At 44.3% G+C, this 27,374-nt stretch overlaps 2 protein-coding genes across 2 annotated transcripts; one reads left to right on the top strand and one right to left on the bottom strand.

Moving 5' to 3' along the window:
- Positions 1–454: 454 nt before the first annotated feature.
- On the bottom strand, positions 455–1,451 carry LOC136461768 (uncharacterized). The gene is made up of 2 exons (XM_066461079.1): positions 1,054–1,451; positions 455–951 (listed from the first exon to the last, which is right to left on the bottom strand). The coding sequence occupies exons 1-2, from the start codon at positions 1,322–1,324 to the stop codon at positions 653–655; spliced, it is 570 nt and encodes a 189-aa protein (XP_066317176.1). The 5' UTR covers positions 1,325–1,451; the 3' UTR covers positions 455–652.
- Positions 1,452–10,408: 8,957 nt separating this feature from the next.
- Positions 10,409–11,511, top strand: LOC136461773 (predicted GPI-anchored protein 58). The gene has a single exon (XM_066461086.1). It carries the CDS (start codon positions 10,497–10,499, stop codon positions 10,926–10,928), a length of 432 nt encoding a protein of 143 aa, XP_066317183.1. The 5' UTR covers positions 10,409–10,496; the 3' UTR covers positions 10,929–11,511.
- Positions 11,512–27,374: the final 15,863 nt, after the last annotated feature.

The following is a 27,374-nucleotide window of genomic DNA, read 5'->3' as shown; positions in this document are numbered from 1 at the left end:
TTCCCGCTGCCGGCTGGAGCTGGGATCTCTTTTGGATAATCCTGAGCTGTAACAGATTTTGGTCTTTTGATAATAATTGAAAGGCCGGGGCGTCATGCTCTTGAACTCTAAAAAAGAAAACTCTCTAGTCTCTACATCGAGCATACCAATGACGAATGGCTCGGTATGAACCGATAGTATGTATTTCCTTCATTCCAAATTACTTCTCAATTTAGTGTTGTCCTAAATCAAAGCCCTCGAACTTTGACTAAGTTTATCAAAAATATGCTAATTTCCAGTAGCAATTGCATGATACATTGATAATGGTCGATTGGGCCAATCACAACAACTTATTGGGAAAATCGATCGTGAACCATTGGTTCTCAAATTGTTAGCCCAACCATTGCCACATTGTGAGAGTTGGTGTCGCAACTCACAAGGAAATCGGAAAACATGACAATTGACACGGGAAATATACAAGACGGCACAATAGGTAGACGACTAAATATTGTTGGACACAGATGCTGACAATGCAGATGAAACCGTCCATCCAGATGTGTCAAAACAACAACACAACACAGGACACACGCTGCACGCTGCAAGTGCAATACATCGTACTACCACTGGCACTGGGCAATATCATCAAGTGCAAGCTGCAAGCAGGCTGGCATTTTCATTTGGATTTGGGCTGCTTGACGATCATGACGGAGCAGTGCGCGTGGTGCGCGCAGTAGTCGCTGACGCTCCCCAGCAGCGCCCTCTTGATGGCGCCGTACCCATGGCTGCCCACCACCAGCAGGTCCGCGCGGTGCTTCTCCGCCGCGCCGCACAGCACGGACCGGGGCTCCCCTTCCACCACCTCGATGAGGGCGTGCACCGAGTTGGCGACGCAGACGCGGCGCGCCCTGTCGACCACGGCCTCCGCCATCTTGCGCAGGTCGGCGTCCACGTACCTGATCGCCTCGCCGGCTCCTGACCGATGGATCGATCGATCGTAACAGAAACAGAGAAAGGCGAGGTGAGGGCCGTGAGGCGACCGAGAGGAGAGGAGATCGGAGGAAGGTGACGACGTACCGGGGCCGCCGAAGCTGACGACGGAGGACGGCGAGGGCTTGGCGTGGACGATGACGAGATCGGCGGCCCCGCCCGCCATGCCGCCGGCGCCCGCCACGTGCCGCACCGTCCACTCCAGCGCGTAGTAGCTGTGGTCGCTGTCGTCCACCGCGACCACCACCACCGTCTTCTTCTGCTGCTGCTGCGGCGGCTCCCCTGAAGCCAGGCCCAAACCCGCCGCCGCCGCCGCCGCGGCTGGAGCTGCAGGCTCGGTCTTAGCCTTCGCCGCCATGGAAGCAAACTGGGACGGGACTGACTGTGCTTGTGGTGTGGAGCAATCGATTGAGACTCTGCTTGGATTGGTTTACTGGTTTTGCGCCGCAAACCGGCCTTGTGCGCTGCTGGTATGCAGGATAAGGATGTCGACGACTCGACCAGCCTGATGAGAACGAGTGTGACAACTGACAGGGGGGGGAGGTCCGGGAGGACAAGGGAAAACAGCTGCTAGCGCTTGACACGTCTACCACAAAACCACCATGGCACGGGCCGAAAAAGTTGGCTTGGCCCAGGCCTTCTGCGCCCCCTCTCACTCATGGGCTGGGTGGTCCCGACGCTTGTCCGGGCCTAAACAGAGACCGCCCAGAAACGCCAGTTATCGCTTTCCCGGTTTCCTTTTATTTTGAGCAGCTAATTCACGTTTGACCCATGTGTTTGTTTGGGAAACTATGGCCCCTTCGTCCAAAAATGGTAGTAGGATTTGATCAAAGAAAAAACCATATAAATTAGATTTTATCCCTTGATTTCTCTTATAATATGTAGTTAATTGCTAAAAAATAATATCATCTCAGAGGTTCTTTAAATGCAAAATTATTGATGCAAGTTTTATGCTCTAAATTTACGTATAATTTGACTAATTGTTAATCCAAATTTATAAACTTTGACATTTATTCTAGTCAAATGCGGCTACCAGTACTTGGTAGTACTATTTCATTGCTCTAGTCCATCAGTTTTCAGTGTTGCACATCTTTTATGAGCCTGTTCGCTGGTTGGTTTTTGGGCTGATAAGCCCGGCTGGTGTTGGTTTGTTGTGAGAGAAAAACACTATAGATTGACTGATAAGCCCTGGCTGAAACCAACAAGCGAACATGCTGATATGTTCACACTCCTGACGTGTTTAGCGTAATTGTACTTACACATTTCAGGTCCTATTTTCTTTTCGCGTGTATTATGTATCTAGATGTATGCTCTATCTAGATACATATTAAAAAAATCAAAAAGATTTATAATTTAGAATGAATTGAGTAGATTAGTCATGAATGTACACGTGTATGATCGTAAGTTTGTGGTCCAACTTATCCATTCGGGCTCCAATCTGTTAAAGCATACGGGCTTGAGTGGGAAGACAAATTTAAATGACCATCCGCCGAGCATCAACGAACATGCGTCAAGCGCGATAAAGACGTCCATGTCTATATGTGCACATGGGACCCATGCCATGACAGTGTGACCAATGCATCTCCTGCCGCGCGCGGGCTTTCCTTTCTTAAGTCGTGATCCGATACGTTCGTCTCGCTTTAATCGACAACCTATTTGACTACTAAACTAGTTTAAGCACTCACTTCTGATTCGTCTATTAAAAAAAGTATAGGACTATATGCTTATACTATGTCTGAATTATGCAAATTCTCAAAGTGGTTATCCGTATTAGTCACCATCATTATTCATGCATGTTAGTATGACATCCAATGATACCTCCAATAATAAGAGTCATGCATGTACCGTCTCTAAGATTCTATCTCATAATGTATGCAGCACGTGTAAGTTGCTTATTTATTCGTATACTCTTTTTTGCGTCAAGAGAAAAATAAATGAGTTATGTCTTTCATGCATTGGTACATGTAAAGAGCTTAGCTCTTTTATCCATGCTTGCTCAAAGGTTTTTGTCCCCTCTCTTTCTTCGTGTGCCATCTAATACTAGTTTAGAGGTGCCTATTAGAGGTGTCCTGGGGCTATAAAGAATTGCATGAACTATATAGGGCCTTTAATTCAACGCTAATGCTTAGACACGGCTGTCCGGCCGTCCGGACTCCATGCGCCCCACTCCGCCTCGCTGCTCCGACTCGAGCTGCTCGCTCCTGCCCGTGATGCTTGTTCCCTCCCGTCGCCCTCCCGCCCGTCGTCGACGTGGATTTGCCGCCTCCACCGCGCCTCGTGCTCGGAATCGTGCCTTCCACCTAGACTAGCGCCACCCGCCACGGCCGCGCCCCATCCGCCTGCTACGGCCACCACCAAGGCACGTGCCGCCGATGAGCTTCGCACCGACGACCTCCCGTCACTCCATGGCATCGAACTCCACGCCGCGCATCGAGTTCCGCGTCGACGAGCCTTTTGCAACCGTATGTTTCACGTGTTTTATCTTTATGTTCATGTGTTTCATCTGGATGATGCAAAATAAGGATCTGATGTTGTGTATGTTGCAATAGCTACACACGCATGTTTCAAATGTATGTTCCACATGTTTCGGATTCAGACGTATGTTGTAAATGTATGTTCCAAATGTTTTACATGTTTCAGATGCATGTTTCATGTGTTTTATTTGGATTACAAGTATGTTTCAAGAGGATACTGCATATGTGCAATAGTTGGACGGATGCTGCAGAGATGAGACGTTAGGACCGAGGAAGGGGCGCGTCGATACAGAGCGTGGAGGAGGATCGAGGCACGGGACGACTCGCGGGGTGGCCGGACACGGTCGCTGGCGTGGGATGGATCGCGGGCGACCGAATGCGGTCGCTGGCGTGGGATGGGTCGCGGGCGACCGATGCGGTCGCTAGCGTGGGATCTGATGCAAGCACGGGGGCATCTGATGCGACGCGGGTGCATGCGTCGGAGCTGCATCCGGACGGGGCTAGCACCCGAATGTCCGAGCGCTAGCCACGACGTTAATTCAATTTGCATCAAGCGTCGATCCAGCTCTCGTATAAATAAAATTACACATGTAATACGAAGGAAAAATAACAATCATCTTTTGCCGACAATTTTTCATCGTGTGATTACCAAGGCTGCCAAGTTAGCTTTTGTGTTAGTAACTGTGACAATGGATTTCATCCGGACTAAATTCTGTGAAACTCTCTCTATCTCTCTTCATAATCAACCTATTAAGTCATCAAATATGATGATGTATCATAGCATTAAATGTTGTGACCGGTCTTATAGCTCATATTTTTGTGACCACCACCCAAACGTAATACTCTCTCCGTCCCCAAATAAATCAATTCCTAGAATATGTGGCAGTCAAACTTTTTTAAGTTTGACTAACTTTTTATAGGAAAGAGTAGCAATATCCATGTCATAAAATTAGCACCTTATGAAAAATATTCTATAATAAATCTAATAATACTAGTTTAATACCATAGGTCTTAACTTTTTTCTAGAAATTCGGTCAAAGTTTAAAAAGTTTGACCTAAGACAACTCTATGAATCTATTTATTCAAATATAGAGGGAATACGATTTACACTATAAATTTAATTTAAAGTGGTGAACTAATGAAGGAGAGTAAATGGGAAACGGTGCCGTGTCCATAAGCAACGGCGATTAAATGGCACCGCGCGCATTTACAAACGGTAAAAATAAATCGATTTTCGTTGGTGAGAAGAACCCATTCAGGGGCCCACAAGCGGCAGGGCCCATCAGCCTTTGCTGCTGCCAGCCAACCGAGTGCGGTGGGCCGCCGGCCTTGCCATGTGCTCAAAGGGAACCTGGCCCACCTTCCCTTCCTATCCATTCGAGTCCTCCTCTGACAAGAGATACCTCCATCTTCTCGTCCAAGCCAGTGGCAGTGCTCGCAGTTCCTCCATAATTGGAGGGCGCTGTCAGCTCTCCCAAACCCACCATGCATTTCATCGCAAGCACTCGATGGACATACATACATACGTATATAGCGGAATTTCAAATTCAAAAAAGCGGAACCAGCAACTTTGATTTAAGAGGCCGAACAAACATGATGACATTTTATAAATATAATTATTATATATAAGTGTATGTCTTAACGATTTTTTTCAATGCTCTTACATATGTAGTCAATATTCATAACAAAAAGTTATAATATTATAATAACAGATGAGTACAAATGGATAAAATGTGATGATGTGCATTGCAATAGTTATAGAGGTATTTAAATAATTTTCAATGTTTTTTTTTGGGAGCATGTGCACGGCCCCTTAGGGCAGCACCAACGCAGGCTGTCAAAACCATATGCCTGAGCTAAAAGGTATATGCTATGTAGACAGCCATCAATTGAGGCCTTGTTTAGATGCAAAAAATTTTGCAAAATGGCTACTGTAGTATTTTCGTTGTTATTTAGCAAATAGTGTCCAATCATAGTCTAATTAGGCTTAAAAGATTCGTCTCGTGGATTTCGTCTAAACTGTGTAATTAGTTTTATTTTTTATTTATATTTAATGCTTCATGCATGCGTCCAAAGATTCGATGTGATGGAGAATGTGAAAAATTTTGCAAAATTTTTGGCAAACTAAACTGAGCCTGACTACAAATCTCCAACTGCAAGATGTTGTTCTTTGTAAAAAGTAGATTCAGCTTTTGTCAGACTTTTATTACTGGCCTTGCTCACAAACCGTGAAAGCGCGTGACGAGGCTACTGTTGCTCCCTGTGCCGACATGGAGGCTGGGGCTAACAGCCCAGCCTGTAGCGTTGGGGCTTGTCTTACCCCCTGGTTCTGCCTGGTGGCAGTGGCGCAAGCGGTCCCCAAGGTGCATAGGGTGAGCACATGCAAACAATATATCACTGTCACAAGCAAAGCACATCATCGCAAAAAGAAGCAAGCAAGCAACACGCTGCTAATGAGCATGTAGTAGACGTAATAGGTACAGGAAGTTCAGGAAAAAGCGCATGCTGGTGTCTGAAAGGAATTGTCATCCAACCCTTCTTCATGCTCACCAGTTGTCTGATTAGCTCCAGAATATTAGATGGCAATAAGAGGCAATAAGATGGCAACCCTTCTTCATGCTGGCACACTGAGACAGCCAAGGGAAAAGTCCTTGTAGCTAAAAAGAATATTAGAGAAGTCAAATAAATGGATCTCAACTGAAAATAACCAGTACAATATAGGTCCCGTTCGGCTTACCTTATAATCCGCACTATCCAGCTCGTTTTTTCAGCCGGAACAGTATTTTTCTCTCACAAGAATTCAGCCAGAACAGTGTTTTTCAGCCAATTCAGTTAAGTTTCAGCAAGCCGAACGCGGCCTATACAAATGGGAAAAAATGTATTTCTCTTATAGTAAGTCATTACATGTAGAGTGAGATATAAATATATAATTAATAATCAATGGATACCGTTTGACAGCTAGACGACGATAAATTCATTAGGGATGGCTAAATAAGAAGCTATGGCTAAGGTGGTGGCAGGTTAAAGGCCAACAAGAAGTATGTACTCTTCGAAGGGTATTCAAGTATATATATGATTCTCCTGCAAGCCTAGTGATCAAGGATAAAACAAACAACCGCACACACATACACACATATATATCGAGAGAGAGGATGAGGATTGAGGGCAGGAGTGGAGCCAGAAATTATACATAGGGGGCCGGCAGAAAAAAAAACCAACTTGTAAAAACTGAGCGTGGCTTAACTGATTAGGTTTTTCATGGTATTGTCTGGGTTAATTCATCGACTTAACATGATTGCTCACATTTTTTTATATGCATTCTAGAATCTAAGACCCTATTCTTTCAGAGGTATGCGACATGTCCATTGAGGAAAGGCTTCATGGTGACTTCATAAATCTCGAGGTCTATCGAATTAGTATTTCAGAGATGTTCGTAGAGATAATTTTATTATCTAGTTGTTTTTCGTATAATTTTATTATCTACTCCTCCTTCCATCTCATAAAAAGTGTTGCTATGAAATTCGCATTGGTCTTAAGTTTGACTAGGTTTCTTGAAAATATTAGTAGCATCTATATTTCTAAATAAGTTTATTATAAAAAATATATTGAACAATCTATCTAATAATGCTAATTATGGGCTATAAATATTAATATTTTTCTTATATATACATTTTCAAAGTTAAAAATATTTGACTTCTTGAAAAATAAGAATGACATTTTTTATTAGACGATGGGAGTAGAAGATATTAATAGCCATATAACAATAATTTTGTTATATCCTTTCACTAAATATATAAAAATGTAAGATTATATTAATAAAAAATTGTGTCATATGTTATTGGTGTGTGGGCAGGGACGAAGGGAAGCCCCCCCCCCCCCCCCTCAACCTTCCTAGTACCCCAGTGTTGTATTTATTTATCATCTCTTCTTTGTGTTAGTCTTTATTGATATCTATGTGATTTATGTCTAATATTTATGTTATATTCTCCCTCTATGTTGTTTTATTATTATTATTGTAGTTTTTCCTACACAACATCTTAGTTGATCTGCATAATATATGACGAGTTAGCTAGTTATGACGTTAATTAGTGTTTTATCTTTCCCCTCTCTTTTATTCCAGTTATTACAATGATTTTGTTCTATGAATTGGACTAGTTGGGTAGAGATTAGAGACTTAGGGCTATTTAATTTTTTCTTTTGCTATAATTTTCAGTATTATTTTAGACTTTTAACTTTCTTTTGTATCGCAAAACAAATATTGATTTGGTATTTATTTATACTCTTATTAACTCATTATACATATATTTGTATATACGCGCGCATATTTTCATCATATGTTGTTATCATTGGTATACCAAAACGCGGCCCCCTACTCCGCCACTAGCTTGGCGAGCTAATAATGCAGTCGTGGAATAACTAATTTTGAAACGGTGTCCGTCATTGCGTGCATGGTCGCTGAGTGGATCGGTTAGCCGTCTTGCATCCATGACTCGAAGTCAGGTCACGCCTGTGCGATGACGTTTCCGTCTACGCAAATCCTACTCCATAATCGTAGTCTACTCTACTGATCATCATCATCATCCATCCCGAAAAATCAAAGAAAAATAGCTAGGTAGGTGTCGATTGAGATGGGATGGCGAGAGAACCATCGGACACGAACACTTACGCCGCTCCACGTACGACATTGATTATTGTGAAGCTGACTGCGCAAACTACTTCAAATAAACCACCCAACTTTTTTTATCTCTTTTCTTTCTTTTTTATAATGACCGAACAACTAGAAAAAAAAGATAAGAAAAAAAATACTCTTTCCATTCTCTTTTATAAGACACAATTTGGTATGACACAGTTTTTCAAATTACACTTCGACTATTTATGTATTTTATATTATATATTGTTTGTCCTTATAATTTTATGATAATTAGATGGTACATTTAATTATAAATCTAACAATATTAATTTTGTATTATATTGAAGTAATTAAAATTTATTAGTCAAATGGTTGGTCAAAGATTTTAAAGTTTAAATCTTGATATACGTGCGCCTTAGACCAGTCTAAATAGAGTTTCATCATAGTTTAATCTATATTTAATAGATTGCAACATATGCAATTTTTATGACATGGTATCATATTCTTGAGAAGTCAAACAATCTCAAGTTTAACTAAATATTAAAAAGATTATGATCTTTATGATGCATAATAAGTATCGTTAGATTAATTATGAAATATTTATAATAAACATATTAAAAAATACATATGCAAAGATATTGATATTTATGATACAAAAGCACTTGCTTTGTCCAAATTAACATTAATGAAGAATAGTAACAACTTTATTAGGGTTAATCTTTTAGTTATAGGCCAATGAGTAAAATTGTAAAAAACCGTGGAAAGTATTAGGTATGGAGAAAATCCTATTGATATGGTATTGGTTGCATTAGCCCTTAGAGGATATCTATAGGTACATATGGGGGAGATATTTGAAAAATATCTAATCTAATCTATATCTTATTTGGGCAGGCTTTCTAGCCAACGGATGTAGTGCCGGCCCTAGGGAGAATTTAGAGATATATCTCCCTGGGGCGGCGAAAATGGAAGGTATAGGTTTGAAGGACGGTAGTCTATGGCTCTTGATGTCATATGAAAAACAGTGGGTATGGATAGAAAATTCCATTGATCTGTTATTAATTGCATTGGCCTGAGCAGACATTTATAGGTATATGGAGAAGAGGCTTAGAGTACAAGCCAAATTATACTAGCTCTAATCATCCTCTATCTCTAGGATTTTATGGTTGTTTTTAGAGTTTGTACACATCAATTATTTTTAAACCATATGTATCGTTAGTTTCAACAATACAAGTAATAACATAAATTTAAATGAACAGTACAAGCCAAAATTGTACTAGCTCTAATCATACTATATTCCTGTTCTGTTGCACTATTTCAGCAGTAATTTTCAGCGAACAAATAGTGTTTTCGATCCTCTCATAGCATTTCAGCGTAAGAACCAGCCTAAGCCAAATTTCAGCGAAACGAACAGGACACTATCTTCGGCCACATAAATTGGAAGTTGGAACCCCACCAGACACCAGTTAAAGGCCATTTTATGTTCCCTGCTATGAAAGGTCTGGAATTTTGCTTAGCAAAACATTTCTACAGAAAATCCACAGAGGATGGTCTTACATAAGTAATGATGATGTCTAAGACTTTAGATAGAGTAAAAGATTGAAATTTGAGCAGAATGGACCTTCAGCGAAATATTTGGAAATTCACTTTTTGTTAGTGAACAAAGACTAGTGTCCTCAGTGAAATATTTGGAAATTCACTTTCGGTTAGTGAGCAAAGACTAGTAGTGTCTGTTATGTCAGGATCAACGGTAGGAATTGCAACGGGGGCCTTGTTTAGTTCCCTTGAAAATTCCAAGTTTTTTCACTCTCTCTCCATCACATCAATTTTTAGCCGCTTGCACGGGGGCCTTGTTTAGTTCCCTTGAAAATTCCAAGTTTTTTCACTCTCTCTCCATCACATCAATTTTTAGCCGCTTGCATGGAGTATTAAATGTAGGTAAAAAAAATAACTAATTACACAATTTAGTTGGAAATCACGAGATGAATCTTTTGAGCCTAGTTGATCCACGATTGGACAATATTTGTCAAATAAGACGAAAATGGTACTATTCATCAGGCAATCTAAACGGGGCCGGGAAGTGATTCCGATAGGTATGCAGACATTATTTGGCTGCTGATGAGACCTAAACCAAAAAAACATCTTCAGAATTGTTTTTTTTTCTATTATTTATTTTTTGTAAACCCATGCTGGCTATGTTGGCATAATGGCATAGTAGCCAAGTCGATGGTAGTAATAAAGCCGGGGCCCACAGAAAAGTTGTTCAAAGCGGTTAATCTTCCTCGCTCTCGTCGACCACTATTTAAGAGCCTCCGCGGCTTGCCGGCTTGCCGCTACCACCTTGCACTTTCACTTCCTCCCTCCCTCGCAGCCACCGCCGCATCGCCCCGTGATACCCCACGGGCCGCTGCCGAGCGCGCGCCGGCAGGATGAGCTCCACGGCGGCCGACGTCCACCCTGCGCTGCCGCCGATCAGGACCACGCCACCGGCGCCGGAGCCCGCCGCCTGCTCCTCGGCGGCCTCGTCGTCGACGGCGCCGGCGCCGGACGCCGAGTCGGTGGCGACCTTGCCTTCGGCGGAGAAGCAGCAGGGGGAGGCCGACTCGGAGGAGGCCCAGCACCAGCAGGAGACGGAACCCACGACGCCGACGTCAGAGGGGAGCCAGCTGCGGGCGCCGGCCGAGTGCCCGCCGGCGCCGCGGAAGCCTGCGTGGGCGCCTCCGCCGTCGACGCCCGCCAAGCGCAAGTTCCCGTCCTCCGCGGCGCCGTCGGCGCGCCGGACCTTCTTCCCCGTCGCGCGCGACCTCACCACCGTGTTCCTCGCCCTGCCGCCGCCCAAGAAGCGGATCCGCGCGGGCTGACGGCCCGATCGACGGACAGCGACCGATCCGCGCCGCCGTGGCTCAGTTGGTCGCCAACTGTGTTGTATTGTTCACCCTGGCGTGCAGGACAGGACAGCGGCCACGACCTCACCGGCGTCGACTCGTACGGGGCGGTCGCCGGCGGCGGAAAATGGATCGATCTGGGTGTCCGCCATTGGCAGCGACGACGCGTCAACAGGTGCGCGGTCATGGCATGGTACAGAGCTCTCGTACAAATTATGTGTTGGTTCATTAATTTTTTCCTCTGCTTTTTTGGGGAAATTGTAGAATTGGAAAAGGGTGCTATTTATAGGGAGGATGAATGGGAAAAATGAAAGTTTGTAAAGAGATTTGTTTCAAAAAGAAAGCTTGTAAAGAGAATTCCCAGAGATTTGTTCATTATATTTGTTGAACTATAGTCACCTAAAGAAAAAAAAAGATCATATGTACTTGTGCGTTGCTTTATGGTAGCATTGGTTCCTGTGTCAATTGCAGCGCAAAAGTTGGTCGGTAGAACAAACAGAACAGCTCAAGAAGTGAGAAGTGTGTCTGAGTCTGACGCTAGATGGGAGAAACAATCCGTGCAGACATGAAGATCTGCCAGTTTTAACTGCATTCGATCTGGCAGTTGAAGCTTCAGCTTCATAACCCAGATGTGCATTGTTGTGACGCTTGATGGGGATCAAATCTGGAGAATTAGTTGAGCTTGTTATGGCTGTGATCTTGTGGACGTGGATGCGTCCATGGACCGGAGTAGCAGGTAGGTGTGGGAGATGAAGAGACGTGGGTAGACATAGAGATGCTGGGGATGTACTTTGGGCTGTTTTGTCCCCAGCACTAGTGACTGCTGTGGTGAGAGGAGATAGATGGGCTGCAGAGTGCAGAGAATCTTCTATTCATGAGAGCAGCAACGGGCATGGGAAATGGCCAACAGGCCAAGACAGGGTATGTCAGTACTAGTCCGGCTGAAGCTGTTTTATTATGAGAGAAAAATAACATAGATTTTAGCGATAAGCCGGCTTGACAAGCGGCCCAGATCGATGCCTCTGTTCAGGCCAGTCCTTTTTATCTCTCTGAATTTCCTGTGCTACGCCACATGCTGACATGCCTGCCTGCTGATCACGGTACATTCCTCCTCCTGCCTGCAGCCTGCTAGCCTGGTAAAGATAAAAGAAGATCAAGTTGGAACTTGTTTTTTCAGTTGACAATGGCAAGCAGAGATCACATTCACAGTGCATGGCCAAGGGGAGAGAGGCCGCTTGTCTGCAGAGCAAGGAGCCTCGCATTCACATGCAGCCATGTGGAGCTTTTGGTTGTTGGGACCCATTCCATGGCGACAGGTGATGGAGGGACAGGGTTGGTTGGGTAGGGTACTGTAACTGGTTCGTTCTCGTCTCCCTGGTAAAGTGGAGGGAGAGAAACAAGGCCAGGAGACGAAGTCACCAAGAGTCGAAGATTTCTTTTCTTCCTTCGCTCGCTTCACATGGGCTGTTGCATCTACGGTTGGAGGCTTCCTGCTCTTGGCCTCTCTGCCTCAAGGAATCGGTCTCAGTCCCTACTCCCTAGCTGTTTTCTGGGAAAGCCATCATGAGAGAGAGGAGAGGGATCGAGAGCATCTTGTTGCCACGTAGTGCGGGCGGCGCAGGTGGTGTAGGTGTACGCGCGTCCGGTGCGGGGCATGCGCTATGTTCTTTAGTTTTTATAGAAAAAAATAGTTTTTTTAAGACGAGATTCACACCCAAAATTAAAATAAAAAGGTGTTGTAAGAATCGATCGGATGAGATATTCCTTCCCCACACCTAAACTTTTAGTTGCATCAGTTGTACCTAGAAATTGGACCTAAATAATTACCGTAACTATGGTATATAAGTCATAGCGAATTCATGAAAGTTGACAGTAACTAAATTCAGGACGTGGATGAGCATTGTTTCACTTTCACCTGAATTTAGTTTGTCCCGTTCCATTTATATACTTTTAGATAGAAAGAAGAAAGGGAAACAAAACAAAAAATTGAGGCGTGTTGGAAGAAGTATCACCCGGGTACAAATTGAAGACATTATTCTTTAAAGGAAAAGGGAGAACAAAAATCTATATGTGCAATGTGCTGACTCAAACCATACTTATTTTCTGTAAGAGAAGGAAAGCGTATGGTTTTCCTCTTCTTCTTCTTCTTCTTCTTCTTCTTTTTTTTTTTTTGTAAGGGGAGTCGGTTCCGGTTGAAAAGGAATTCAGAATTAGCATTTAAGATTTTGTAACGTGCGAGTGCAAAGGTCAAAACAATATTGTACGGAGTACTATATAACATAAATGGCGATCGCCGATCGGGGATCATCAGGCTGCCGGGTCCACACTAAAGATTTTTTTTTTCACGATCGGACCATTCACCCGTATTTCCCACACCAAAGATTCATTCGGTAGGAGTAGTTGAGCAGAAGATTGCGAAGAAAATAGGAGGAAACAACATCAACACACTGTCTGTGTAACAACCGTACCTTTTTGGACCTCCTACATACCTTGCTTAGGCCTTGTTTAGATGCAAAAAATTTTGCAAAATGACCACTATAGTGTTTTCGTTGTTATTTGGCAATTAGTGTCCAATCATAGTCTAATCAGGCTTAAAAGATTCGTCTCGTGGATTTCGTCTAAACTGTGTAATTAGTTTTATTTTTTATTTATATTTAATACTTTATGTATGCGTCCAAAGATTTGATGTGACGGGGAATGTGAAAAATTTTGCAAAATTTGTAGGAACTAAACTGGGCCTTAACAAAAGTGTCCTGGTAGTACTAATAACCTCAACTCTGGATTCTGGCGGCAGGCAGGGGCAGGGGCAGGGGCAGGGGATTTATTGTTGGTTTGGTTTCACCTTTTTTTCACCTACTACTACATACCTTGCTTAACAAAAGTGTCCTAGTAGTAACCTCCAGTAGCTCCTAAAACACGACCCCTACTTTTATTTGGATGCTCTCTCTACTTTTGGAGGCCCTGTTTTCTGGACAGAATTCCAACAGAAGCCCCCAAAATAAAGCCCATATTCTTAATTCCCTCTATTTCCTCTCACATATATGCATATGTATTTGAGAACGTCATATTATATAATAATTTATTTAAACTATACTACCTCTGTCCTGAAAAAAGAATGCAACTATGGTATACGTACGAGTTAAAGTGCTTCATGTTTAACCAAGTTTCTAGTAAATTGTATTCACATCTGTGGCTTCAAATCAATTTATTATAAAAATGCATTTCGTAATTAATCTAATGGTGTTTATTTGATATTATAAATAGTTATAGTTTTTATCTATAATTGGTCAAACTTGGTATACTAAAACATGACACTGTTTCAGAATTGCATTCTTTTGGGGACAAAGGGAGTAACAATAAAGCACCATGCGTAAAATAATAAATGAAAAAATATAAATATTCAAATTTAAATTCAAACATAAATTTGGTCCGAATTTAAATGTGTTGTGTTCAGATCTGGAGCAGATAGCGGAGCCATACCTGGAGCAGAGAGCGGGGGCTTTCAGATTAGCTTGCGTCACCGGGAAGTCACGGACTGAGACACGACACGGTCGCAGGGGGAGTTCGCGCCGTCGGGAAGTCGCGGGGGCCGGGCAAGTCCGCGCCGCCAGGGGAAGTCGCGTCGAAGACAGCAGGAGGGGATGATGCCAGCCCGTCTTCCTCAGTGCCGGGGAGGGGAAGCGGGAGGGGAAGGAGGCGGGCGACCTTCACTGCCGCCGATCCGGTAGCGCGCGTGTACGAGCATCCGCGCGGGAACTGGCGCCACGAGCGAGCAGAGGACCGAGAAAGGCTTAGCAGCGCGCGCTACGAACCCTAGCGGTGCGCGCGCTGGGGAAATGTCGCGCGTGGGCGGGAGGGAGGGGGCGAGCGGGAGAAGAATTCACGCGCGTGCGGGGAAAACCCAGATGGAACTGCCGTTTCGGGGCTTGGCCTAGAGGCCATGGGAATTGGGGCTGGGGGAGAGATCTGGGTGCTCACACAAAATTGGGTGCTATAGTAGAGGCCCTGCTGGACCTCTATTTTTTGTTTGGGCATCTATATTTAGGTATTGGGGCTTGAGTAGGGGCTGTTCTGGATATGCTCTCACTTGGTTTGGTTTCACTGTAAAATTAGGAGGCCATCAATGGCAGTTGGCAGGGCTCCCAAGTCAAACGGGTGCCAAGCCCGGACGTCGGGCGACGCACGCTGTTACAGTGAGCCACCGATGCATTACGCATGCAACCTAGGATTCTTGTCTTGTTTTTTCTTGGGCAACGACATTTCCATCGCCATTCACACGTTTTCCCCCCTCACACGGACGCACGGACGACGCAGAGCGTTACACGGAAGTATATAGGTGTAATATAAAATAGAAAAAAGGGGAAAAAATGTAACTGCTCTCTCCGTTCCTGACGCACGGCATCACGCACGACTCTGCTGCTGCAACCTGTAGCGTGCGGGCAGTAAAAACGCGACAGGGCGTGCGTACCTGGGGACGTGAATTTTCCTGCTGGCTCTGCTTCTGCTGTCGGGTACGTACTCTTCTTCTGCCGGTGTCGTTGTCCTTGGGTTGGGGCTTGTTTGGATGCCAAAATTTTTTGGTAGAGTGCTACTATAGTATTTTCGTTGTTATTTGACAAATAGTGTCCGATCATAGTCTAATTAGGCTTAAAAGATTCGTCTCGTGGATTTCGTCTAAACTGTGTAATTAGTTTAATTTTTTATTTATATTTAATACTTTATGCATGTGTCTAAAGATTCGATGTGACGAAAAATCTTGAAAATTTTTGTAAAATGGGGTGGAACTAAACTGGCCCTTGGCTTCGGCTGCTGTCCCCAAACCAAAACATTCTCGATGCGTCTCACAGACGCAAATCTTCCCCTGCCGTCCTGCCGCTGGTGTGCCTGGCAAGTGGCAACTGAGACAGCGCATGTTAGGCCCTGTTTAGTTACCAAAAAATTTTGCATAGTAATTGTCACATCGAATCTTGCGGCACATGCATGGAGTACTAAATATAGACGAAAAAAAAAACTAATTACACAGTTGGTCGAGAAATCGCGAGACGAAACTTTTGAACCTAATTAGTCTATAATTAGACACTAATTACCAAATACAAACGAAATGCTACAGTGAGCCAAAATCCAAAAATTTTTGGATCTAAACGCACCCTTACTGGATCGTCCCGGCGTTAGTAAAGACTACTACAGTACTATAATTGCCTCGCAGTAACTACTTAATCAAGGCTCTAATCAGCCATGTCAGCAACGGGTATATTTATTTATATATACGAGTAATAAATAATTAACACAGCCACAAAAAGGTACGGTGCATTGCAAGCGCTTACCTGTTATGCTACTTCCATGCACATGCACTCTGAACGAGTACACTAGTATAACAATTTCATTATCATCATTATCTACTCCTATATAATTTTATACAGTATTAGTATGTTGCTTCTCTTCTGGATCTCGATTTGCACCCACGCCCGGTAGCTGACACTGCGCCAGAGAAGCTAATTTGAGACGGCTCGAGATGTCACTTAGTGACGGTTAATTCAAGGATCTGAAAATCCACCCATGTAGTGACAGGTGCAGAACCGTCTCAATAAGAACGCAAGAGAGACGGTTAAAAAAACCCAGTCTCTTTTCATTATCCTCTTGCACTATGTATGGAGCCTCGCGCATTTCACCATGGATCTGACTTTGCACCGGTAATATAATATTCTAATAACCAACAAGTGCTAATTCTTTCTACTTGTAGTTTTTTGGAGTAAAAGTAAAGAATAATAAACCTGCTAAATTGCTCTGGGATCCGAGATGGGTGTACATACATACCTTTCACTTTATCCATGCTTTGCATCCAATGCAGCTACCACTCCATGTCTCCATTAATTAACAAAGGGATCAACCAACCGCACAAGAAAAATTGGTTAGCAACACAGCCTGACACTCCAGATCTCTGGTTGCGGCCGCTTTTACCCACCCAACCGCCAGCATCAGCCAGCTGAGCTGAGCGTCCCTTCATCCCTTGCAATGCAAGACGGGCAGGTGGCTAGCTGGTGGTTGGCCAAGGTATCTTTGCACGTTCTCCGCGGTGGTAGTGGTACGCACCCATCCATCTCCGGCAAAGGCAAAAAAAAAAAAAAAAAGGGTATGGCGCCATGTGTGCGGCTACGACGTACGAGATCTTGCTTGCCTGTACACGTAACGCGGCTCACGCTCAGCTTACGCCGCCCGGGAATCCTATGATGGCCACGCATGCATTTTTCCACTGCAACAAAAGCCAACAGCGCAATGCGAGACATAGACACCGTACCGTGCGTCAAATACCCGCCGTAGGACAACAGGCATTGCATTTACATTCCGGCTGGCTCCCTGTGTACCGACCGAGTACTGGCAACAGTTTTACTGATCGAGCACATGCACATTGTTGCGTGCAGAATTAGTTGCGTGTCAAATATTGCATGTCCGGCTTTATGTCGCGTACGAAATTTCAATTATCGACGAGCGGGCCTCGTTTATTTCCCCCCACCAAAACTTTATAGCCCCTGTCACATTGGATATTTGACACATGTATGGGGTATTAAATATAGACTAATTACGAAATTAAATGCACAGATTAAGACTAATTTATGAGACGAATTGTTTAAGCCTAATTAGTCCATGATTTAACAATGTGGTGCTACAGTAGACATATGGTAATGACGGATTAATTAGTCTTAATAAATTCATCTCGCAGATTACCGAGGACTTGTGTAATTTGTTTTATTATTACTATCCAAACACTCGATGAGATACCTCATGTGACTTCTGATGTAACAACCCTAAACTTTAGTCGATAGATTTAAACAAGTAACACCACATCGTGGAATCCTGTTACATGCATGATGATCTGTTACTACAGATACCGCAGTACATTTTCCTACAGGGTGAAGGTGCAAAGTGCAACAAAGGAGATCCAGATGCCACGACCATCCATCGGATCCTGCGTGCATCTGATCTGCCTTTTTTTTTTGTTAGGTAGCGTCGATCGAGCTGACATGAGTACATGGAATGGGGATGAGATCCACATCAAGTTGTCCGTCCTGCATACGGAGTAGTACTCTGCAAATGTAGGAGTATGGATCATGGATCATGTTCATATCTGTCAGTCTGAGTGACACCACCAGAGTGTGGGGTGGCAGATCTAGAAGCAAATGAACACAGCAGACGCAGCCGGATCTCTGTCACACCGACGTGCGGGCCACTGCTCGGAGGGACCCACTCCATGTGTACCCCAGGCCTCCCCATGCACATAGTACAGCATTTCTTTATTAGCACACAAGACACCGGAGAGCAGATCAAATAGCAGGCAAGCATCGCTGTGTTTAGGACTGTGCTGCCCTTTCCCTTCTCGAAGCCGCTTGCCCTGATCGCTTGATTGAAAAGTCTGACCGAAAAGTATCGATGACTGATTTGTTGTGAGAGAAAAACACTATACCATAGTTGATAAGCCGTGCTGTTAAGTTCAAGCGACCAGTCACTCAGGCCTGACAGAGGACATTCTCTGGTTGCAAAGCGAAGCCATCACATCACTCTACTACTGCCGCCCCTCCTACGCTGTAACATAACAGCGGAGAGAAAACACGCGTACTCCTATACAGTTAGCAGCTAGTCCAATTACAATTACCCGATAGTGCTTATCGCTTAACAAAGTACTTATGGAAAATAAAAGGAGGCGGCCAAGAAAAAGGATGAGTAGGAGTAGGTAACAGACTAACAGCGTTCTCCTCAAGTGTGCGCTGTCAGCGAATGCCTTTCTTTTGGTCCTCTCGTCTTGCAACTGAAGCAACACTGATGACTGTTGAGTGAGAGTGGTGAGTGGCACGTGTCCAAATCTTGATCCGGAAGCAACGGCCGTGCATGGATGTACTAGTACTATAGACTTTTAGGCCTTGTTTAGATCACCTCCAAATTCCAAGTTTTTTCACTCTCTCTTCATAACATCAATTTTTAGCCGCTTGCATGGAGCATTAAATATAGGTAAAAAAAATAACTAATTGCACAGTTTAGTTGGAAATCACGAGATGAATCTTTTGAGCTTAGTTGGTCCACGATTGGACAATATTTACTAAATAAGACGAAAATGCTACTATTCATCGGGTTGAAATTTTTTGCAATCTAAACATGGCCCTTAACCAACGGTGCCCCTGCCCCCTGCTGCTGCATGGGATCCAATGCCAGCCAGTCCCATCGTCACTTCGCTCCCTTCGAGGATGATCTGTCTGCGCCGGAGCTGGAGTGAAGCTCGGCCAAAAAGCCTGCAGCTGGGAAAAAAAAGGCAGCGAGGTGAGGATTGCTTTGTTCTGCTGCTCATCTCTGCCCTTCTTCTCCATCCCCCACCGGATGTACTGCTGTGTTTCTAGGCTGTCTGTCTTTTGTCTGTCCCTCCAAATTAAAGAATGGAGTGGAATGGATGCACCATCATCATGATGATGATGCGGAGCAAATTGAGTACTGCCTATGTCCCTAAAAGGATAAATCTCCATCCATCCGTGTCGGTCATGTGTGCGTGTCCATTTCGGTCGTGTATGTTGCCGCTGCAGGTATCGCATAACGGACAGTGTACAGTTCATGTGTGCGTGTCCATTTGCTGCGATGCCCAAGGACGGTGCGTGTTACGGGGATCCATTTTTAACACGGTATATATTACGGCCTCACGGCGGTGAAAGTGACTTGGGGGGTTATTGCGTATCTCACTCTCACCGGCCCGGCCTCACGGCGAGTTCCAAATTCGATGGTTCGTAAATCGCGTGAGGTGTACACGCACCCGGATATATACTCCTACAGTTCTAGCTTGCTGTTGCTTCTCCAATGTCGTCGGCAAATCAATCATTCACGGCGGTGGATCCAATGCAGCATTGGTATGTAATGGGCATACTAGCTGTGGACTTGTCTGGCACGAGTGGCCTTATCACTATCGTTGCAAACAAACAAATAAGCAAGCAACCAAACGGCACACTTGAATGATCCACCTCATCTTACATGCATGCTTATCAATCCATATCCATTTCCTCCACCTCCAGGACACTGCTCTGTGGAGCTGATCGAGCGCGTGTAGGTGTAGCCAAGCCCAAGCCTAACCAGATCTGGAGGCCTGCGTGTGCGCCGGATCGGAACGGCGGATGCAGGGATGGACGGATCAGACTTCGGACCTGGCTGGACCCGCTACTGGAGCTCATCCTGTCCGCATGCAGAAGAAATGAGAGAATTTCCTCCTCTCCGTTGGCGCGGACAGGGGCAGAGGCACGCACAGCCCAGGCCTCGCTCGGCTCCACCACCGCTGATTATTCCTTTGTCCTGTCTGTCTGTCTGCCCGCTGCGACGCTTGTGTTGTGCCTGCCTGCCTGACGTGATCCAGCGGGCCAGCGGTGGCGCGAGGTGGCAGGCAGCGTTTGGTACAGATTCTTACACGCTCCTGAATCCGTTTTTCGGCTCCAGCTGCCAAACGCCTCCAAAGCTGACCAGATCCTAGAAAGAAATCCCGGAATTTCCGCTGAGACAAGGGAGGAGAGAGTAGGAGCTGAAATTTGTGGCTTCTTCCGGCTTCGTTTGGCGTAGCAGGCCCCATCATGCCCATGGATCTCCTTTGCCCCCGCGTAGGCAGGGCGTCAGGCGGAAAACGTCGGCGCATCTGCGAGGGCGCCGAGCGGACGAGCGCTGCAAACGCGCGTGGCTGCGCGGCCTTGGGGAGGAGCGGAGGCGGCTGGCATTGGGGAGGAGCGGAGAAGGCACGGCCTTAGGGTGGAGCGGAGGCGGCATGGCATTGGGGACGAGCGGAGGCGCCGCGGCGTTGGACGAACGGCTCGAGAAGATGGAGATGTCGTGCGGTCTGCGGTGGGGTACGGGTAACGGGATAAGGTTGGGCCGTTGGGGAGTGAAAAGGAAAAGAAAAAAAAGAAAAAATAAGGGTATTATTGACATTTCACCCTGTTAGACTATCCGGAGAAGCTATTTTTGCTAAACGGTCTAAATAAAAAAATTGATTCAGCTCCCCATCCAAATCTACTGCACAGATGAAGCCATAACTGAAACTGCTAGAGCTCTGCCAAACAGGCCCCTGGTATCTCTGCCTGCACCGGAGGCAGAGGGCATTGGCGGATCCAGGGGGGCTGGGGTGGCTGCAGCCCCCCTCGTGAGCCTTAATTCCTCGTTAAATTACTGTAGCATCAAGCATAAATCATTATTAAATCTTCATTATCAATCAACATGTCCATTATTTAGCCTCCTCCTTATCCCATCCTGAATCCGCCACTGGTAGAGGGTACGACAGACGCACGGCACCCGATCCTTTTGGATGCTTCCTTGCTCCGTTCCCTCGTTCGGTGTCTCGGTGATATACAGCTGAAAGCGCTACTGTAGTGGTCACCCAACCAAATGTGACCATACCATCATTTTGCACGGAAAAGTATAGTAACTACTTGTACAACAAAATAGGAGTACGTACTAGAGCATCACTCCTCTATGTAAACTCCACTCAACTTACCGTGTCCAGCTACCTCTGGTCTTGTGGATTATTGTAGGAGCTGACCTTTGGCTTTGGCAGCTCTTAATGTGCAGCCTACAAACCACTACTATCCAAAAGACAGATCCAAACTCGATCGATTCCTCTAAAGTAATACTAGTATAAAGGTTAGTTAGGATACCGGCCTGCTAGACTCTGACAGCCATGACTCCATGAGAGCTCTGCTTTTGACAAACATAATTAATCCAAATTTACAAGTCAACGATCAGAGGAATGTAGAGCCGGAGTGGGCATCAGGCCATGTTTAGTTCCAATTTTTTTTTTCCAAAAAGTGCTATAATAGCCATTATATCGAATCTTGCATCGAATCTTGCGATACGTGCATGGAGTATTAAATGTAGATGAAAAAAACTAATTGCACAGTTTGGTTAGAAATCGCGAGACGAACGTTTTGAGCCTAATTAGTCCATGATTGAATACTAATTGCCAAATAAAAACGAAAGTGCTACAGTAGCAAAAAAAAATCCCAAACTTCACCCAACTAAACAAGGGGGCCTTGTTTAGTTCCAAAAAGTTTTCCTAAAAAGTGCTACAATAGCCATCACATCGAATCTTGCGATACGTGCATGGAGTATTAAATGTAGACGAAAAAAACTAATTGCACAGTTTGATTGGAAATCGCAAGACGAACGTTTTGAGCCTAATTAGTTCATGATTGAATACTAATTGCCAAATAAAAACGAAAATGCTACAGTAACCAAATTCCCAAATTTCACCCAACTAAAAGGTATAAGCTATGCCGGGCCAAGGTAGTCCAACCAAACTTGCAGACTTTTTGAGAGGCAGGTCAGAAACACACAGACACGCAACTCATCTGAGCCCTTGTTTAGTTCCAAAATTTTTTCCCAAAAAGTGCTACAGTATCTATCACATCGAATCTTGCGATACGTGCATGGAGCATTAAATATAGACGAAAAAAAACTAATTGTACAGTTTGGTTGGAAATTGCGAGACGAACGTTTTGAGCCTAATTAGTCCATGATTGAACACTAATTGTCAAATAAAAACGAAAGTGCTACAGTAGCCCAAATTCCAAAGTTCAGCCAACTAAACACGCGCTGAAATGGCAACATTATTCTCTGTGCAGCTAGTCAACTAGAAATTGGACGTGACACGACCCTGGCCAACTCTCTACGCGCCAGACCAACCGTTCAGATTTGGACGTGCTTTGACACAAACAAGGCGCGAGGACACTGACGTGCCGCGAACTGGCGCGAGGCTCAGCGTTCACCGTTTGAATTTGAATTTGGAAAGGATTAATACATACTCTCTCCATTCTAAATTATAAGTCGCTTTGACGTTTTTGTACATTCATTTTGCTATACATCTAAAATAATATATCTAGATATATAGCAAAATAGATGAACCAAAAAGTCAAAACGTCTTATAATTTAGAACTGAACGAGTACAAGGCAACAATGCAGCCGTCCGAGTTGCAAAGCGCTGAAGAAAGTCTGCATAATGCAGGTAGGATATAATAATTAAGCTGCGTGCGGTGGTAGGTAATGCCGACGCTTTTTTTTTTTTTGAACTTGGGTAAATCTCATTGCACTTTGTTGACAAATCGTCAACAACAATTACACTGACGCAATCTGGGATGTTGCACGACAAGTGCTCCTCCCCTTCAACGCTACCCACACCTGCAGCAGCAAGGACATGAGCTGCCTTGTTACAAGTTCTCGGAACATGAACGCACTCAAAGCTAACAAAGCTTGTAGACACTATGAACTTCAGTTCTTCGACAAGGCCACCGGCCGCTGACAAGTCAATTTCTTCAGTTGACAGTGCTTGTTTAACTTTCAGCGCATCCGTCTCCAAGATCAATCGGCCAATCCTCAAGTTACTCGCAGCTAATCTCAAAAAATAAAAAAAGTTACTCGCAGCTTGGACACCCTACAAGATCGTTTCAGCCTGGAGTGCATTCAGCAAGTTATTTACACGCCCCCATCCACTTAGCGCAACATCTCCATCGGTGTCCCTGATAAAAAACCCCATCCACCGCACTTCCCTCCTGGGATAAATGAAGCATCGCAAGCTTTAGTTGTCCCTCCGGTGGTCTTGTCCAACGCTCCACACTTCGCACCTGAGCTCTTTGCTGCGTTTGGGCAGGTTCACCCATCTCCCCAACATAGATTTTGATAGCTCTCGCCACAATGTCTGCTGGTCCCGAACAAGGTTTGCCGACACTTACAACACAGAGTCACAAAGTTCAGGCTTGACGATACATGATCACGATCGTTACTTGTGTATGTAAAATATTGAGGAGCCAAAAAAGAACATTTTTTTCTTTCGAATTGAACATTGGCGAAATAGGAGATGTCAAAAAAGACCGACAGTTGTGAATGCCAAATGGGCCGGTCTTCCTAATGGACCTGGGCCTTTCATCCATGAGGCCCACACCCGTCATCCGGCGTCTTCTTCCTAACGGCTGGCAGTTGCCACTTGCCAGGCGCCCTCAGATCCCTGCCGCTGCCACCTTCCCCGCCACCGCCTGTTGCCTGCCGCCTGCCGCCGCTTCTCGAGCTCCACAAGACCACCACCGACGTCATCGAGATGATTGCGCAGGATGACGCCCACCTCGCTTCCATCACCTCCCGCGAGAGCGAGATCCAGACCGGCGCGGCCTCCGCTCGTCTCGTCCTAATCAGGGAAGCTCGTCGCCTCCGAGGGTACCAAGGCTGCCGATTAATCCACCTCCGCTTGGGCTCGTACTATTACAGCAATTGCTAGGGTCGGTAGTTTGGACTGGGCATTTGTTTATTTTTTGTCAACTGATTATTACTAAGCGATGATACATCTGATCAGTTTCTGGAACATAATGTTGTGATTGTGTGATTACTATTTGTTAATTGCATTGGTTGGTGCGAATACTGAGTTTTTAGATAAGTGAAAACTCTACACTAATTGTAGTTCCTCTGCTATCCTCGTCCACAGCGGCGGATCCAGGAAATATTTTAGGGGGGACTGAACAACACTGCTGCTTGATCTTAAGTCTCAGCCCCCCTACACTATAGAACTTTGCCTAAAAATTCATAGGGGCTCTATAGTAATTTGCACTGCTTCGGCAGGGGTAGGGGGGCTTGAGCCTCTCCCGCCCCACTGCTGGATCCGCCCCTGCTCGTCCATGTCTTTTTGCATAGGGTGATTCTGCAAATTGCATTGGGTTCTATTTTTACCTGTTGATTCTTGTGCTCATCTCCCTGGAGACGAAATTTACTTATTTCTTGCAGTTATGCACTACTTAGTGAATGCTAGACGTATTCTGAATCTTAATAATGTGTATGAAGTTGTTATACCAGTGCCATGTAGCATTGTAGCCACTGCTGTACAGCTCTTGTGGAAAGACAAACTTTGACATCTGTGGCATAACTTGCTTGGCATTTTATGATTTCCAACATTGTCCCACTGCCGTACTTGTTGGTAGCTGATCCGAAATGTATGCTGCATGGATGTTTATGTTTCTCTTTCTGTCCCATCTTCTATTATTCTACAGAAAATGTGCCTTACAGATAGTTTACCACAAAGCATGGGGCATGCATATGGGCCAGTATTTGGCTCTGAATATGAATTATCATTGTTGTAAATCTCTAAGGAGAGTTATCTTCTTTTCTTTGATACTCTCCTGAGTCCTGTCAGCTAACTGATAATTTAGTTGCGTCCTTCTTCATGCCAAAATCCAACACTCCTATAGTTTTTATGGTGTCACCTACTCACCTAGAGCACGGTTAACAAGCCTTATGATAATGAAAATCTGTGGGTCTTGTACTCCTAAATGCTATGCCTGGATTTCGCGAGTACCCAGACTTTCAGTTGGGCCTGCACGTTGCTTGCTTGGTTATCGGTGAATTTCTAGTGGTAGCTCTACTGCTGATTCTTTTCTAGATGTAGGATGCCTCATATTTTCAATATTTGGCTCGATTATTTATTTGAGGGACTGGAAATGCGCTTCTTGTGGTGGTGCCAGATTTCAGTTGATAGTACTTAGGTTTGACTCTTGGTGAGGTGAGAATTGAGATCTTGAGTACTTATAAAAAAAAATCTGGCTTTGCAACCTTGATAGCTATGTGTAATTTAGTAAGGTAGGTATGGTGTATCTATTCCTGTGGGGTTTCAGACAATTCATTTCCTGAGCTTTGTTGTTAATTTATTTTTACTACGCGATGATACATATGATCAATATCTGGAACAGAATGTTGTGATTGCTATTTGCTAATTGCATTGTCTGGTTGGAACCCTGAATTTTCTTGCAGTTATACACTACTTTAGGAATGCGATGCTGGTCCATGCCTCTTCACATTTGTTGATTCTGCACTAATTATAGTTACTCTACCAACCTGGTCCATGTCTCTTTGCATTAGTTGATTCTGCAAATTTCAATGGGTTCTTTTAGTTATCTGTTGATTCTTGTGCTGATCTGCCTGGAGAGAACAATTACTTTTTTCTTGCAGTTGCCCTGCTTTGGCATCGCAAGAAGTAAGTCTAGGCACCATTTGCGCTCTGAATCTTCAAAATGTGTATGAAGCTATTTTACAGTGCCATTGAGTATTTTAGCCACTGGCTGTACTGCTCTTGTGAAAATACAAATATATCTATGGTATAACTTGCTTGGCATTTTATAATTTCCGACATTGTTCTACTGCCATGTTTGTTTGTTGCTGATCTGAACGTCTGCTGCATGGAGGTTTCCCTGACAATGTGCATGGGGTGCCACTAGAGCATGGCTACCAATAATGAAGAGACAATATGATGTTTTCTGAATTTCATAGATTTTGCGATGCTCTCATCTGCATGCACCCTGATTGCCATATAAACATAGTCAGTTTGAGTTGTAGCCTGCTTCTTTATTGATTAAATTTCAGTGGAAACTTCATCGTTCTTTTGTTCTGGGTGATTATTCTGAACCTGTATTCGTTTGAATGCATGCCTAATTTTTCAAGCAAAGCATTTTTCATATTTTGATCCATGATTGATACGAGGGTGCGCTTTAATGAACAGGCAGTGCACCAACCATTTCCTCAAAATAATGTGAGGATGTGGGGTAAAACATATATGGATGATATGCCCACTTCTGTAGAAGTTCAAGCATTTCATATCTTAAGAAGGTAAATTTACATGGCATTTTACTTTCCCTTTTACACTGTTATGATAAACCTTCAATCCTGATTGCATATACAACTTTAGTTGTTTTAGTTGACAACATATCCTAAATTCTAATCTACCTTCAGCTGTGATCACTGCTCTAGCAAATGTTTGCAATTGGTGTTTTCTCACGGTAAAATGAAACATGACGTATGAATCTTAGATGTTGTGCATCTCTACTGTCTACTGCTACATCTCTTTGAACAGGATATGGCAAGCCTGAAAACAGAAATTCGTATAAAGAAATAAAATCCTTGGTTCTACTCTTGACAATGATATCCTTTGATTCCACATGTAGGCATGTAGCCAAAATATTGTTGAGACAGCAATGTTGAAGGTTCTTTCACCAAGTGGACTCATTGGGCTTCATGTAAACATATCAAACAATTTTTATTTTTGAACGTAATGGTAGGAGCTCTGCCCTTCAATTAAGAGAGAAAAGAGAGTTTTATGTACAAGGGAAATAGCCCTCTAGGGCAAACAAAACACAGTTAAGACCCCATATTCAACAAATGGGCTTTAACCCCTCTCTAAGCTGGCTCTCTTTCTTTGCACAATATCCTCCCTAACTCTGGCGACCACCTGCATTGGTGACTCTGAAGTGTCGTTGAATATTCGCCTATTCCTTTCCTTCCAAATGTTCCATATTGTGTGGATCACCACTCCGTTGAACTGCCTTTTCATCGGTTTGGGCACCTTGTGCGCGGCTTTGTCCCACCAATCATCTATGTGCATTGGTT

This window comes from Miscanthus floridulus, chromosome 6 (assembly GCF_019320115.1).
Source record: "Miscanthus floridulus cultivar M001 chromosome 6, ASM1932011v1, whole genome shotgun sequence".
In the NCBI taxonomy this organism is placed as follows: Eukaryota; Viridiplantae; Streptophyta; class Magnoliopsida; order Poales; family Poaceae; genus Miscanthus; species Miscanthus floridulus.
This window is presented reverse-complemented; position numbering and strand designations above follow the sequence as displayed.